Source organism: Apteryx rowi, unplaced genomic scaffold (assembly GCF_003343035.1).
Source record: "Apteryx rowi isolate R43461 unplaced genomic scaffold, aptRow1 scaffold_310, whole genome shotgun sequence".
NCBI classification, from domain to species: Eukaryota; Metazoa; Chordata; class Aves; order Apterygiformes; family Apterygidae; genus Apteryx; species Apteryx rowi.
Genome location: NW_020449531.1, coordinates 907,169 through 921,277, shown reverse-complemented (window position 1 = coordinate 921,277; position 14,109 = coordinate 907,169). Strand labels below are relative to the sequence as shown.

The following is a 14,109-nucleotide window of genomic DNA, read 5'->3' as shown; positions in this document are numbered from 1 at the left end:
TTGACATTCATAGTTCCAAAGAAAATATTTTCACTATCTGGTTTGTGATGTTTCCTTTCTGTTTTTAAACCTAAAAGTGACTCTCACTAGGTCAAATTTATCAAATGAAAACAGGTAATTATTATGGGTCAGATTATGGCCCAAACCAGAAACAATCCCTTTGAAGTCAGTGAAATTACACACTGGCGTCAGTGGTCAGTGCATTCTATTGTTAATAACAAGAGCTGTTTATCCAACCACTACAGAAAATCTGTGTTGTTATCAGTACAACTACTAGCTACAAATCAAAACTACATGAATAATGAATGGGAAAGTCATTTAATTATTAAAGTTAAAAAATGAAAACATGTCTAAAATCCCTGCAGTGAATTAGGTCACTTGGTATGCAAGGAGAAGTCAAATTGAAACTCAAGTCTTGCTTATAAAGAAGCTTTCTACAGAGCCCAAGAGCAAGGAGGGAGAAAAGCAACTGTTCGATTTCAGAGAAAGAAATTAAATGATTATATGCCTCAGCTATAATGACTAGCAATGCTAGAAAGTGTCGCAAAAATATTTTGCACTTTTCACCTGAAGATGTCAAAGCCCTTTAAATTGCTAAAAACATTACAACCCACAGAATGCGGGACTCTGAGGGACTGAGAGGTTACATGACTTCCCCAAGGTTATACACCCATTCTGTGTCAGCACCAGCAGAACAGAACCTGTTTCTTCAGATTCTTTCTCCATGACTTATTCTTACCTCTGCCGTAAGGATCTGCAGAATATTATTTAGAATTCATTCATATCCATTTTTAGGTATCAATTAATATAGGGTCCATATCAGTTTTATCTTGACTTGAATATTACTTCTGATTTTAAAACACTGTACCAACCATGAGGACGCCTGGCTTCCATTCCTATTTTTGATGATGACTGTCTGCAGGGAGTCTCAGGCAAATAATGTAGCCTCTTTTGCCACAGGGCCACCACGTGTAACACGGAGAAAACAGTATTTCACCCCCCACACTGGCAGGGGTGCCATAGGAATGGATGCCATAGGAAATGTACCAAATAAATAGGGGAAAGACTTGCAATCTTAGGAGGAAGAGAAGTCACAAAGATTTGGGTCTATATTGTTAATTTAAAATAAATCCTGGTGAAGCCCTTAACATTAAAATCGAGGTACACATCCACTCAGAACCATATACAAAGACTACGACACAGAGAAGTACCTTGCTGAAATACTAGCCACTGTCTCCATCCAAGCCATGATCTGACCACCAAAAGCATTTTCATGATGGTTTGCATGAGGAGGCAAGACAAGCTCAATACTCTGCACATGAGTAAGGTCAGTTGAAACTGCATCTTCTTCTTTAAGAGTATCTGAAATATGGCAGCAATGTATTAATGGTTTATTTCAGATCAGCTGGTAAGCCACATAGCCAAGAAGAAAACAGCAATTCCCCATTACTGAAGGGTACCATTTCCATCAGGCATGATGAAAAGAAAAATACTTAAAAAGAAAGACATGGCATGCCTCTGTCCTTTCCAAGGGCAGCAAGAAGCTGAAAATTTGCTCTGTTCTTCCAAGAAGAGGTGGGTATGGACCACGCCTGGGTATATCACAGCATGGTGATCCTTCCTAGCCRTCCCCCTGTCCTTAGACAAGCTGTGTCAGAAGCAGTAACTGAAACTCAGCTAGCTGAGAACAAAGGCAGGCCACCCATCTCAGCACGCATTTGTGATTATTCATGGCTGCCAGCATGACCTGTAATGGACGTTGTTAGAGCAGTTTACTCTTTATCTTTATTCAAATGCCTTTCATAGACTTTGACCCCCATGTATGACCTGCACCTCTGCTAATGTGTCTAATTAAGGTTAGAGTATGACGATTGTTTTATAACCTGCTACTTACAAATCTTGTGATTATTAGAGACAATATAGAACACGCACACACGCTAAAGAGATAAATATTGACCTAAATTAGTAACCACGTTCCATTATCTGAACTATTCTGATTCCACTTTCGAATGCTTAGCCATACATTCTCACTGCAACCTTTCTTTTTTCAGTTACATTTTTTGCTACAATAGGTTCAAGCATGAGATGGTATCAATCACTTAAAAAGTGCCCACCTGTGCTACGTGCTACTTGACCTGAAATGTACTTTTGATTTTTGCCCTAACTAACCTTAGGAGTCTGTGTGTGTGTGTCTGTGTGTGTGTGGACACATCTGACTCACTTGCACTTTAGACCTATTCAAATTGTTGCATAACATGGACTCGAAAGACAAACTTCACTTTATTGATGTGATTTATACATATTTGCTACCTGAAAGCCTCTATAGTATTTTCCTCTCTCTCCTTCTCCTATTTTGCTTGTTCTGTGTCCTCCAGGAATTAGTGTTAGCGATAGCAGGATCCTTCCAGGAAATTTCCAGGCAAGGCAGCGAAAACCAAAATCATCAGTCTCTGATTTGACTTTGATGGTATTAAGCCATTTCCTGTGAGACAGCTACCATGAGGACAAATACTTGCTTTCTTGCAGCAGTCTCTTCTGTTCTACACAATCTTATTAAATTGTTAAAACTAGAATTTATATTTACAACAGGTTTTATCTTTCCTCAGTAAAAACATATAATGTCTGTTGTTTATACAGAGTTATGCCTCAGATACTGCAAATATCAGATTTCTTAAACATTTGTGAAGAATTTTTTTTGTAGAGGAGCACAACAACTTTAAGTACAATTGTTTTTAAGAACAGAGATTACCATCAGAAATAAAGACAAACATGTTTCTCCTCAACTTTTCTAATTTGGTCCTGAGGAGGTTTTAAGTTTTTTCTGCCTGTTTTGATCACCATGTAATTGAGTTTCTCCTGCTTGCTGAGAATGATCTCATGGCATGAAAGTAGTTCTCAATGTTTTCTTGCAAAGAAACAGTCATAAACCCTTTCTATTCATCCTGGATTTTATCCTTCTACCTACATTACAACTAATGTTATTGGACTTCATTTTTGTATTGCAAGATTCTGCTTGAACTGTTAAATGCTATACATATAACCTATATGAAGATCTGTATTTCACATTTAATGCGTGTTTTGCCTTCAATCCTGCATTTTAAATCTGGAATTTCTGAAATAGGAAGAAATACTACTGTATTAGAATAATTGTCTTACACATCCTCACAAACCTAGCACACCCCTTCCCACCTGAGACTACTACCTCAAGGAGCCATACTCTTCAGGTGGTTTGACCGCTTTTTTCCTCCCTTTCAGCTACCCATAAACTATTATTTGTTGCATGTTCTATACTGACCACAGTAACCATCTTCTTTATCACTCTCCTGCATTAGGTTCTGAAAGACTTGTTCATAGTCCAGTCGGATTCTTCTTCTCTCAGTAGCCAGGCTATGTTCCAGGTGGTCTTGTCTAGACAGAAGTTTTACAGGTTTCAATTCAATCTATGCAAATAAAAAAAAGAAAAAAGAAGAAACCATCTTAATTGCATAATCATAACAAGGTGCACTCTGAACTCAAAATGGCTCTTCAGATACAATTTGAATAAAAGAGTATTTGCACTAGCATTTTCTACAATCCTTTGCTATCAACTGTCCAAGATGTTGAGTTCTGTTAATACCGATAATGGCAGAGTTAAAGTTCAAGAGATTCTGCATTATCTTTTTTCCCCTTTCCAGTTTTGTAACATGATTATTTGTTAAAACTCAAAGACAAAGTGCTTTTACTTTGAAGCACAGATGCATGAAAGCACACACTGTTTAAAACAGTTCTCATTTAAGGAAAAAAAAAAAGAAGGGAAATAAACCTTAATTTGAAAGGTGGGAGCATAAAATTTTCACATCAGCAAAAGAAATCCAGCCATACTGAGCAGTGGTGCAGTGTGTGGGGAAGTGTACCCCAGAGCCCACTCTCACTCACTACACAAACAGCCTACTCCCTCTCACTCTTATAATTCACTCCATATCCACACAGCCTATTGCATCTATCCCTGACTGTCTGAGGACTTATTTTCAAAGGAATGTTGGTTTTCTGAGGTGGGGGTTGGGGGATGCACAAACATGCAGTAGCTGGTGCAACTTCTGACATTACAGACTTATGCCCTAAATGCCCAGATGCACATTTTTCTTTTGCCAGGATAAGGTCTTCTGCTTCTTAAGTGCAAATTCCCAGGCATGTCAGTTCAGGGCCAAACTGAATCGAATCCCACACTGGATTCTGAAAAGTATTATATTTAGATAAATACTGCAGAGGGGCCAGTGAACAGCCACTTTTGTGATTTATCTGTGAGGTCTTCTCTCAGAACTTTGCAATATAGCACAAGAACTGCAACACACACAAAACCCAACCTTTTGTGTCCTGCAGCGGTGCTGCGATCATATCTCAGCCTTTGAGTCTTCACGCAAAACCTCTTTCAGTTTCTTTGCCCCATCTCTGCCCCTGCTCATGAGCTTCCTAGCTTTTTCCAGCCGGCTCAGCTAAAAGATGGTGAAAGTACACTGTTGCTCTGTGCACAATGTTGGTGATATTCATTCAGAAAAGTGGGTTTGAAAAAAGTGTTAATTTCTCCAAGATTTTAATTTCCCATGGATTTTGAACTGGTCTCAAATTTCCTTTGGGCGTGTCTGTTTTAAGCCTTAGTTAACTGTCAACAATGTAATACTGAAATAACCTCCCTGGAAATCTGGACAAAAGGTAAATGGGCAATGTCATGGATACAATGTCAAACCAGTAATAAATAATTCTTACTTCATAGTATTTTAGTGCTCTCAGGTTAACCAATTTAGCCACTACCTTGTCACAAACAGACTGTGCTTTAGTTTTAGAAAAAATGTTCTGATCTGTTTCTTCTGCAAACTGTAATACATCATTGCAGAAGAGAAAGCAGAAATGGTTGAATATATTAATTGCTCATGGGATGGTTGTTGTCTGCCAATCTGCAGTGGATGTTAAAAGGGCAGATGTGCTTTCATCACACGTAAAACGAGACAGGAAAGTGAGACGTGATATACAATTCTAGTCACTCATGTTCAAGAAAGTAGAGTGCTAGATACAAAGGGAGTTTATTAAGAGGATCTGAGGAATATATGGCCTTTCTCATAAGAAAACTTTAAAAGAACTGGGCCTATTTGGCACAGCAATATGAAGGCCAAACAATACTATGACTGCTTTCTACAAACACCTCCAGGGAGGCAAACGCTAAGGAGAAAAAACAACATCAGCATGAAAACTAATTAACATAAATGGCAATGAATTAATTTAGATTGGAAGCTAGCTTAAAAATAACGTTTCCTATCTGAATAGCAATGCCTTGGAACAGCCGCCTCAAAAGGGAGAGTGAAGGATTAAAACAAATAAACAAAAAAACCCCAGCAGCTTTCAACATGTGGGTAGATCAGTTTTGGAAAAGAGGTCTTGCAGACTCACAGGAATCTCTCTTCCAGTGCTGTTGCCCTGCCTTTGTCAACATTACAATCCCTATAAAGACACCAATTCTATTGCTAGTAAATGTGCAGGAGAAAGCGCAAACAATAAAAAAGCCTAACAATTTCAGATCAGAAATTGGAAAAAAAAACAAAAAACAATTCTCTATAGTCTGGACTTCATACTGTTTTTCTATTATTGATCTGAAAAAAAAGAGATATCAACATTTTCTTGTGTTTCACAATCAGAAAAGTTGGCTTATTTCACAGAAACGCAGTCCCAGTAACTTTAAGCATAAAACAAAACAGAAATAATACCTTTCCAGCACCAACTGGTTTGGCTACATATGTTGCATATGCCACACTCACAAGTTTTTCTATATTAGCCAAAGTATCCTGTACCGTAACCTTGATGCCAACCTATAAGGAAGGAGGTAGTGGGAGAAGGGGACAAAAAGAAAAAATATTACAACATTGTTGGCTGAGTTGAGAGAAAGCAATGCAGTGTTTATCAAATTAATCATGGCTTGTCTCTAATACCTAAAAAAAAAAGGAGGGAAAAAAAAAGAAAAAAAAAAGACAAGACTGCTCTGCTATCACCAATATATCCCCGAACATTTCGGAACATCACAAGATCCTTTGAGCCCTGAAAAGCTCATTAGTACAACAGGTGTAGGTTGATGTTTAGTTTTACTTGTAAGGTAAAATATAAAACAGGACACACACTTAGATTTGGTTTTATGGATGCCATTTGGATTCCCCATCTGAATCTTTAAGACTTGCATGAGCAAAAAATCTGGATATGCCTATAAAGCACAATGAAACACCTGAACGTAACTATATTGTCTCCTGTAAAACAGTCCTGACAGGAATCAGAGCTTCTCTTTTTTTAATTTTTAGAATCTTTTGGAATACAGTCTCCTGGAGACATGCTCACATCACTCCCATTAATACTTATGGAAACTGGAGATGGATGCAAAGTGGAGAAAGACCCCTTATGGTTCAATTCTGATTTCAAGTAAGTGATTGGGCAATGCATTGCCATGTCTGTTACAATATAAGCAGTGAGAACACGTACACACCTGAGATAAATACCTTTCTATCAGAAGTTTCAAAAATCCTTAGAACACCACCTATTCAGTGGACTCTGGGCTCTGCTCCAAACACTGCTCAAACACTGGTCAATAGCTTTGGACTGACCAACACCAACTATCTCATCCTATATACTATACCTGCTAAAGATGTTAAGTCTTCAGGGTCCAGTTACCATTCTGACACAGATTATCTAACAGATAGTATGCAAACATAAAACGAAACCAGAGTTTCATTAGGGGGTAATATTGTTTAGATATCTGCACAAAGCTCCTTCTGAAATTAATAAGCACTAGAGCATYGTTGCATTGTTCCCTTCCCACCTTCCTCCTCTATTCTTTAAACATTGTTAGGAATAAGAGTGATGATCTCTTACCTCCATGCTGGTACTGAATGCTCTGTTCACTTTTGCTTTGATGGTAATAATTTGTCCAACCCTGTTAAGAAGAGTAACATCTTCTTATGGTATGTAATCACACAGCTTAATAAGGGTTTGGACCTGGCTCTCAAGGTATTTGTAAGAAAAGCGCGCTCTCTGGGAGAGAATCTCATTAGCTGTGATCAGTTTGTGTCTGCCCTATTCTACTGAAAATGCACTGAAAAAGGTTTAGCACAGTTCTTCACAGGGCAGGCGTCACCGATGCTCGGTAAAGACTAGAGATTATTTGAAAAACTGCGTAAGCTTAATAGTAGCATTCCTTCACCTTGCTGCGAGCTGTATGACATCAGATATGCTACAGGCCCTAGGTCCCCCAAGAAATTTTGGTCTAGACTCTGCTTTTGCTCAGACCCATCTTGCCATGAGTTACACCAAAACACTGAGCGCATCTAGTTGCAAGACTGCACAAGATACACTCCGCATGTCTTCTCTAGTGTACAGATGCATACACAGTAGGAAGTATCGCCAGAACAAAAGTTGCTCTTTGACCTCTTTGAAAGCTGAGAAGAAGTTTATTTTCCAAGTTTTGGCCGCAAACAGGGTTGCAGCATGCCCATTCTGTCCTAATAGTAGCACAGTTCTGAACAACAGCTACTGGCTTTCCCACTTACCTACACAGAATACCTATGTAGAATTACATATATTAACCTACATAGAATTAAATGGCTGAGAAAATTCTTTGTCTCTTTCCTCCTGAATTTCCAAAATGCACACTATGTGCTGATAACAAGAGTTACYCATGTTTTCAAAACTCTAGACCTTGCAAATAACCTAACACAAAGCAATGCTAAAAAGGTGGGAAGAAGGCAGCTCCCCTAAGGTTGTCTTATTGACCGGAACAGTAAAAGGACATGATGGGCATGGTAAGTCAGAACCACAGCCCAAATAACTGGGCATCAGGCCACTGACTTCAGCTACTGACTTAGAGGGCTAAGGATCAGTCCCAAAGCAGGCAAAGTGCAGCAAGCTATATCCACAACAATAAAATATAATTCAAACTACTTGAATATCTATGAAATGGACAAATTTACAGCAGCTGAGGATTTGGCACTGTATGACCCCAGTTTCTAAAACTGTTCTCTTTATTATTTTTTTTTTAATTTAATGAATATGATTTTTATGTTTAAGGTAGCGCTTTTCTTAAATTGCTCCTCTGATGGCCAGAATCTCAAATAGTTACTATCAAACACACAGAAACTTTTCCTTTCTTGTTCTCACTCAGAAATGCAAGTGGAAGCCTTTGAGTAGACAGCAGTAAAAAAAATTGGTTAGAGGAAAGATTAATGACCATCTGCAGATACACAGCCCTCACTGCCTTTTGAAGAACATATTCATGAGGAGTTTCTCCACCACTGATTGCAAAGAAAAACCATGAGCATTAACATAATAATTCTAAGATACGCAGCTAAGGGAACCACCAGCCCATGTGCAGAAAGGAGAGGGTGCTCAGAACAACAATGCAACGTTTATTTTCAGGCTTGGAAAAGAAATTAAAGCTATGGTCCTTTAAAAAAGCCCTTAGAAAAATTAGAAACAGAACTCAACAAGTACCCTGAAACATCCCTGAAGATTCTGTATCTGCCACTCAACTCCCAAGGGAATTACAGTTAGCACCACAGTACAGGTAATGACAAATACTGGGTGAAGAAAGACAGAATCATATTCAGTAGATAAATTCCATGATTGAACAAGACACACTGATAGCAGAGCGYGAGGCTTTCCTTAAAAGAGAGAGAATTCTGAGTCCCTATGGATGTTTGCAGAGGACGTCATGACCAATCTGTCAAATACACGGTGATGCCAGACTATTCATGAGGTCCCCTCCACAGCTGGGACCGCAAAGGGCTCTACCTCAGGCTGACTGGCAGGCCACTATTCTTCCATACAAAGATCGTCTATTTGGCCTTTCTCCATGACACTTCCCTGGTGACTGCTCTTCCTCTTTGTGAGAGCGCTGCACAAAAGAGGTTGACAGAGGTAAGCCCAGGTCTGTCCAAGAGGTTCAGGAAACTACAGGCCGAGAACATCAGAAAGGGGCTGGACGCAATTTCACTCCAAGAAGTCAGTCCCGCAATAAGGTGGCATTGAACTTCAGATTAATTAGACTCCCTACAGCCTAYGCAGCTAGATTCCCATTTCACTGTATAAAGTACAGTCCTATGGGGTTCTTGGCCATAGCAGAAAATAAAGATGTCAGAACTGAGACTGTAAGACAAAATGACAGGGAAATGTCTTTTCAGATACTTTTGGGAGCTATTTCAAAATGAAATGTTTTACATTCTATCATGTATTCTGACTTTGAACAAACTGATTTATTTAAGCCAAGGAAGCCAATCAGCCTGGGCATTTAAATAGATATTTAAGGACAGGAGTCACAGAACATGGCACTTCCATTTGTAACTGGCAGAAGGACAAACTGAATATGACTTACATATGGAGCACTGACAAAATTCATATAAATGTATTTTAAAATCAGATAATGTTCTTACTACCACAGAACTGTTGCACATTAAGACAAGGAAAAGGGATTTATTTGTTATCATGGCATAAAACTGAGTTTTGCAATATATAGCGGTATTGTGGGAATTTCAGTGGGAATATCTAGTGGTATTGGGGGAACTTCTGTTTTCCATGTCAACTGGAAAGATACTTGAAAAAAATCTTTTTCAACTGAAAAGTACCAAATAGTTAATCCAAGCAGTTAATAATAAAACTTACAGTAACCTGAGGTAGGAGAATGAAACCTTACAGCAGGTAACTTACAAAACATCTTTCTTATGTACTTTCTTATGTACTATAATGAGATATAAGAGCTCTCTGTTATTTATGCAAGATGTTTGTATAATCAACAAGATTTGGCAAAGTTTAGGAAATTATGCAGTAAGTTACAAACAGGATGTTAAAGCTGACCTGAGGCTGAAAAATAATTACTAAAAACTCTTCATAGTTATATCTTGTACCCTAACTTCTTGTTAATAATGAAACATTGGCACCAGAAGTGAAAGTAGAACTAGAGACATATTTAGAAACAGATTTAGATGAAAAAGTATTTTCATTACATTTTAGATGCTCAGTTCTGCCCTCAAACAAGAGAGTAAATTGCTCTGAAGTTACTGAGGTCTTATGCCTGAAAGACAAGCATTACTCTGATTTCATTTGTAGGACCCTGTGATTACAGTTTTCACAGAGAGGATTTTTTCCTAAGGACAAAATTAAAAATGCAGAACAACTATAGTCACAATAAAACTTCAAAACTCATTTTGAGTTTTTTGAAACTAAGAACTTCTTGTGATTTCTAGATTCAGCGTGACCATGTTCACTTACTTTTCTTATTGGTCCCAGTTCTCATTTCAGTGGCCACCAGTCTAACAATCCTGCTGTTCAGAAGTGTGAGCACACTTATTTTACACTCATGTATTGCAAACAGTTTTAAATTGACATCACTTCTGCACCTCACAGCCAATGTTGCTTGGTTCACAATTCTGACATGTTTCCCCTCTCTGTGAAACCAGGTCCATCCCATCTATGCAGTCATCTAAACATTCACTCATTTCCAGTTTGTAAGGTGGGAGGGAGGGGGGAGAAAATTTGTCAGACATCTTTTCCTCTTTTGCTTGTGTCCCACTGGGGCAGCAAACCAGGTTCTGTAACATAACAAACTTATTATGCGTAGCTTTACTTAAATGCCAGCAAACCATGGCTTTTAAATAAACACTTAAACTCAGCATTAACTACAAGGTAATGGTTTCCAGTTTCTGTTAAGATAACATTCAGATTAAAACATGCCATTTCCTTCCAGAGTGTCTTATATCCCTCAGGAAATCATGAAAAACAGTTAAAACAAAAGTTTAAGCTTTTAAGGTCCTGTATTATCTTGCAGATTCACTAAATAGTCAATGTTCACAAATGCAAAACATTTCTATTTTGTTATATGAACTTTTTTAAGAGCTGAAAGAATGATATGGTTAGAAATAAACTGAAAGAGCACTTGCAGTGATAAAGAATTCATACGATAACTGTCGCCGGTTTGTATTCCTTATTTAACAGAGATAAGTAATGAACCATAGCATTCACTTTAACTAGGGCCAAAGATCATTAGGCCATCAGTTTCTCACCTGGCATCTAGTTTGCTGGGTCAAAGCAACTACAGTTTATTTTAGACTTGTGAAATTGATCTGTTTTCTAGGGGGGTCAAGCTATCACCAATACACAAGACCAATTATGAGACTTAGTCCTAAGACTCTGAGGAGGTCATTGGCCCATTATCTTAGATTTTATAAAGCCTCAGTTTCTCTCTGCCAAATAAGAATCTCCAAAAAGAAAACATTTGAGTATTACTAGCTGGTTTTGTACCTGGCAGTCTCTTCAAACTGTATGTCATCCATAGATGCCGTCACACAAGACACACCAGCATGTTTCTCAGCTTCAAAAGAGACACATAGACACAGAATTACTATGTTGTGCTTGCAGCAAGCTATTCATCTGTATAATTGTGCATGAGAGACAGAGACAAAACACAGCAGGTTCCAATTCTTCTTTTGATCGCCCCAGTGCAAGTCCATAGTGGACCCTTTAAAAAAGAGCTAAATAAGATTAAAGTCAATATTTACCATGAAATAAGAGTAATATCTTAATGCTATCAGATGATCATGACTCTATTGAGTTTTAAAAGCTCTGAATATTTAAGGTCTTTCTCTAAAAATGAACATAAATAGGAAATAAGGGTAATATATGAGATGAGATGATCATAATGATTCTACTGAGTTTTAAAAGCTCTGACTATTTAAGATCTTTCTCTAAAATGAACAATTGGTAAGAGAGAGAAAGCAAGTATGGTGCAGGACAAAAAGAGTCACAGAAATCTCTGTAACCCCCTCATACCTGTATGCTGTGAATAGTGACTACATTAAACCAATGTGAAAGCTTTATGTCACTTAAGGATTCTCAGACACAGGAATTATTTTCCAAGGAGTAAGATCTACTGGCTTGCTAGGGTTGTCACAGCAGTAGAAAGCAGAAGAGTACATGCCCTCAGTGTTGTAATAAAAAGGCAGGGATTAAATGTAATAAAAAAATATATATACACACACTAACAAGATTTTAAAAATTAAAAATTTACTGATTGTAAAAATTGTAAAATATTTGTACCAAAGTTTGTACTACACTCTTTAACTCCCTAGGATACATTTGATTGTGAAAAATAGCACATCTTATTTGCTTTAATTAGGAAAGTTAATTTTGAAAAGGTAAACGTCTCCTTTACTGTTAATATTTAATATTCCAGTAGTTATCTTTTTACATCAAGTTATTGTGATTTATTATTTATATGACCATAGCACCTAGAGTTCCAAGTCATGGGCCAAATCCCCACCACAACAAGAGATGTATAAACACTGGGAACCTCCTACTCCAGAAACATTTCCTGAGTGGGACAGGTTAAAAAAGAGGAGTACAAGGAAACGTGGACCAAACCAATCTGCCCAGGAGGCAGGAGTTCACAAACCAAAGCAGCTCAACAATATTTTTTGTAAGCATTGAGAGGAATTAGAAGGAGAAAGGCGCATGAGTTCTATTGAAATCCAAGGAGCTCCCTTTTAAAGTATGAGGGGCAAACGCAGGCAGGCATGTCTCGGAAACACAACAAACCGTGATGAAGGGAAGGGGTCACTAACCACTAAGAGACTGGAATCACTGCTTTGACAGGTAATACAAGATGATGAGTAGGAAGGTGATAGATCATAAATAGCCTCGAAAGTGGAGCAAGCAGCCAGGAGGGGGATCATGTCTGAAGCAGCAGGATATGAAATGAGGGAGGTGCAAAGCCCAGGCCCCTGCAACTGCACCAGCTGGTGCTAGTGTGGGGGAAAGGTGCTAAAGCCAAACAAATCCCTGCCTAGCTTTTGGAGTTTGCTGTGATACCAAAAGCAAAGCTAGGGAAGATGTTAAAATATCCTTAGTGTGTGACAGGATTAACCCTGTGGCATGAATTAATGGTGCTGTCCTAAGAGTAATTTAGCAAAGGTGATTACAAAAGGTGGACTGAAAGTGAGCTATGGTGGCAGATTCACAGCTGATGAAGATCATAGCTTAATTGAAGTCAAGGGAGCTACGGCAAACTGTAACAGCTGGGCTCTGCCACTTCAGAGCAGGGAATCAAGTTAATGGGCTGCCACGATTAGAGCAGATTCGGTCTGTAAAAAGTGCTGCTAAGGAGTGAATATATGGCTGAAATCGCTATTCATTAGAAGAAATGATTCCTTTGTGCTAAAACAAATCTGTAGAAGCGTGCGATTTTACTTGAAAGCTGCTATGTGCTGGAGTCACGTATGTACAGGTTACTGTGTGGGACCAGTTCTCCAGGATCCTAACTCCTTCTATATAGGAAGAGTATATTAAATAAAGCTGCAAATCACCGAGTGCTGCAAACACCTACACAGTGAGAATACTACGGTCACTGCATCATATGGAGATGCCATCCAGACATGAGTTCCCCAAATACATCTGCTAATCTCCACAAGGCTTATTATGGACTGCTAATATATGCAGCTGTACTTGGAAATGAAGTTCATTGACAACAGAGAGAGCAGAATCTTGATTTTTCTTAGTGTTTTACATGTAGCTTGAACTTCTGAAAGTTAGCTCGGGAATTTCTGAAATTTTCAGAGCTGAATTATACCAAACGCAAAGCACACTATACTGGTTGKTTTTTCCACATGTTGTCAGTCTTCAATTAGTGCTTTTCTCTCCTTTCTGCTACTGTACCTCCGATTTTCCTTCCTTTTCTCCTCGGCTCTTCTCTTTTTTAATTCTCACCGTCATTACCATCACCCTTCTGCTCACCCTGAGCGCGCCGTCCTCTCTGGGACGCAACCCTCCCTCTCCGAGACCACGAGCTTTCCTCTTCCCTGGAAAGGGGCACTATCATGCTCCCTTTCCTGCCTGCGCCCTGCAAGCCGGTACGAGCCCTCCTCCAGCCTCTCCCGGGCGCAACGGCCTCAGCGACCCGGCCCGACGGGGCCGAAGCGTAACGCCCTGCCCCGGGCAGCTGCAGGCGCTGGGCCGGGGGCCACCATTTTGAAGAGAAGGAGTGCAGTCGAGGCGGCGGCTGCGAGGAGCCCCTCGAGGGGCCGCGCGCCTCGCGCCGCCGCAGCGCAAATGGCG

At 39.1% G+C, this 14,109-nt stretch overlaps 1 protein-coding gene across 1 annotated transcript in view; it reads right to left on the bottom strand.

Moving 5' to 3' along the window:
- ACOT12 (acyl-CoA thioesterase 12) overlaps positions 1-11,381 on the bottom strand; it is a 30,255-nt gene extending 18,874 nt beyond the window's left edge. Inside the window, exons 1-5 of the mRNA XM_026070467.1 lie at positions 11,302-11,381; positions 6,886-6,946; positions 5,736-5,837; positions 3,305-3,440; positions 1,212-1,362 (exon numbers count right to left, since the gene is read on the bottom strand). Coding sequence (XP_025926252.1) covers positions 1,212-1,362; positions 3,305-3,440; positions 5,736-5,837; positions 6,886-6,946; positions 11,302-11,333 — 482 coding nt within the window. The 5' untranslated portion in view covers positions 11,334-11,381. The remainder of the gene's footprint in view (positions 1-1,211; positions 1,363-3,304; positions 3,441-5,735; positions 5,838-6,885; positions 6,947-11,301) is intronic.
- Between the last annotated feature and the right edge of the window lie 2,728 nt (positions 11,382-14,109).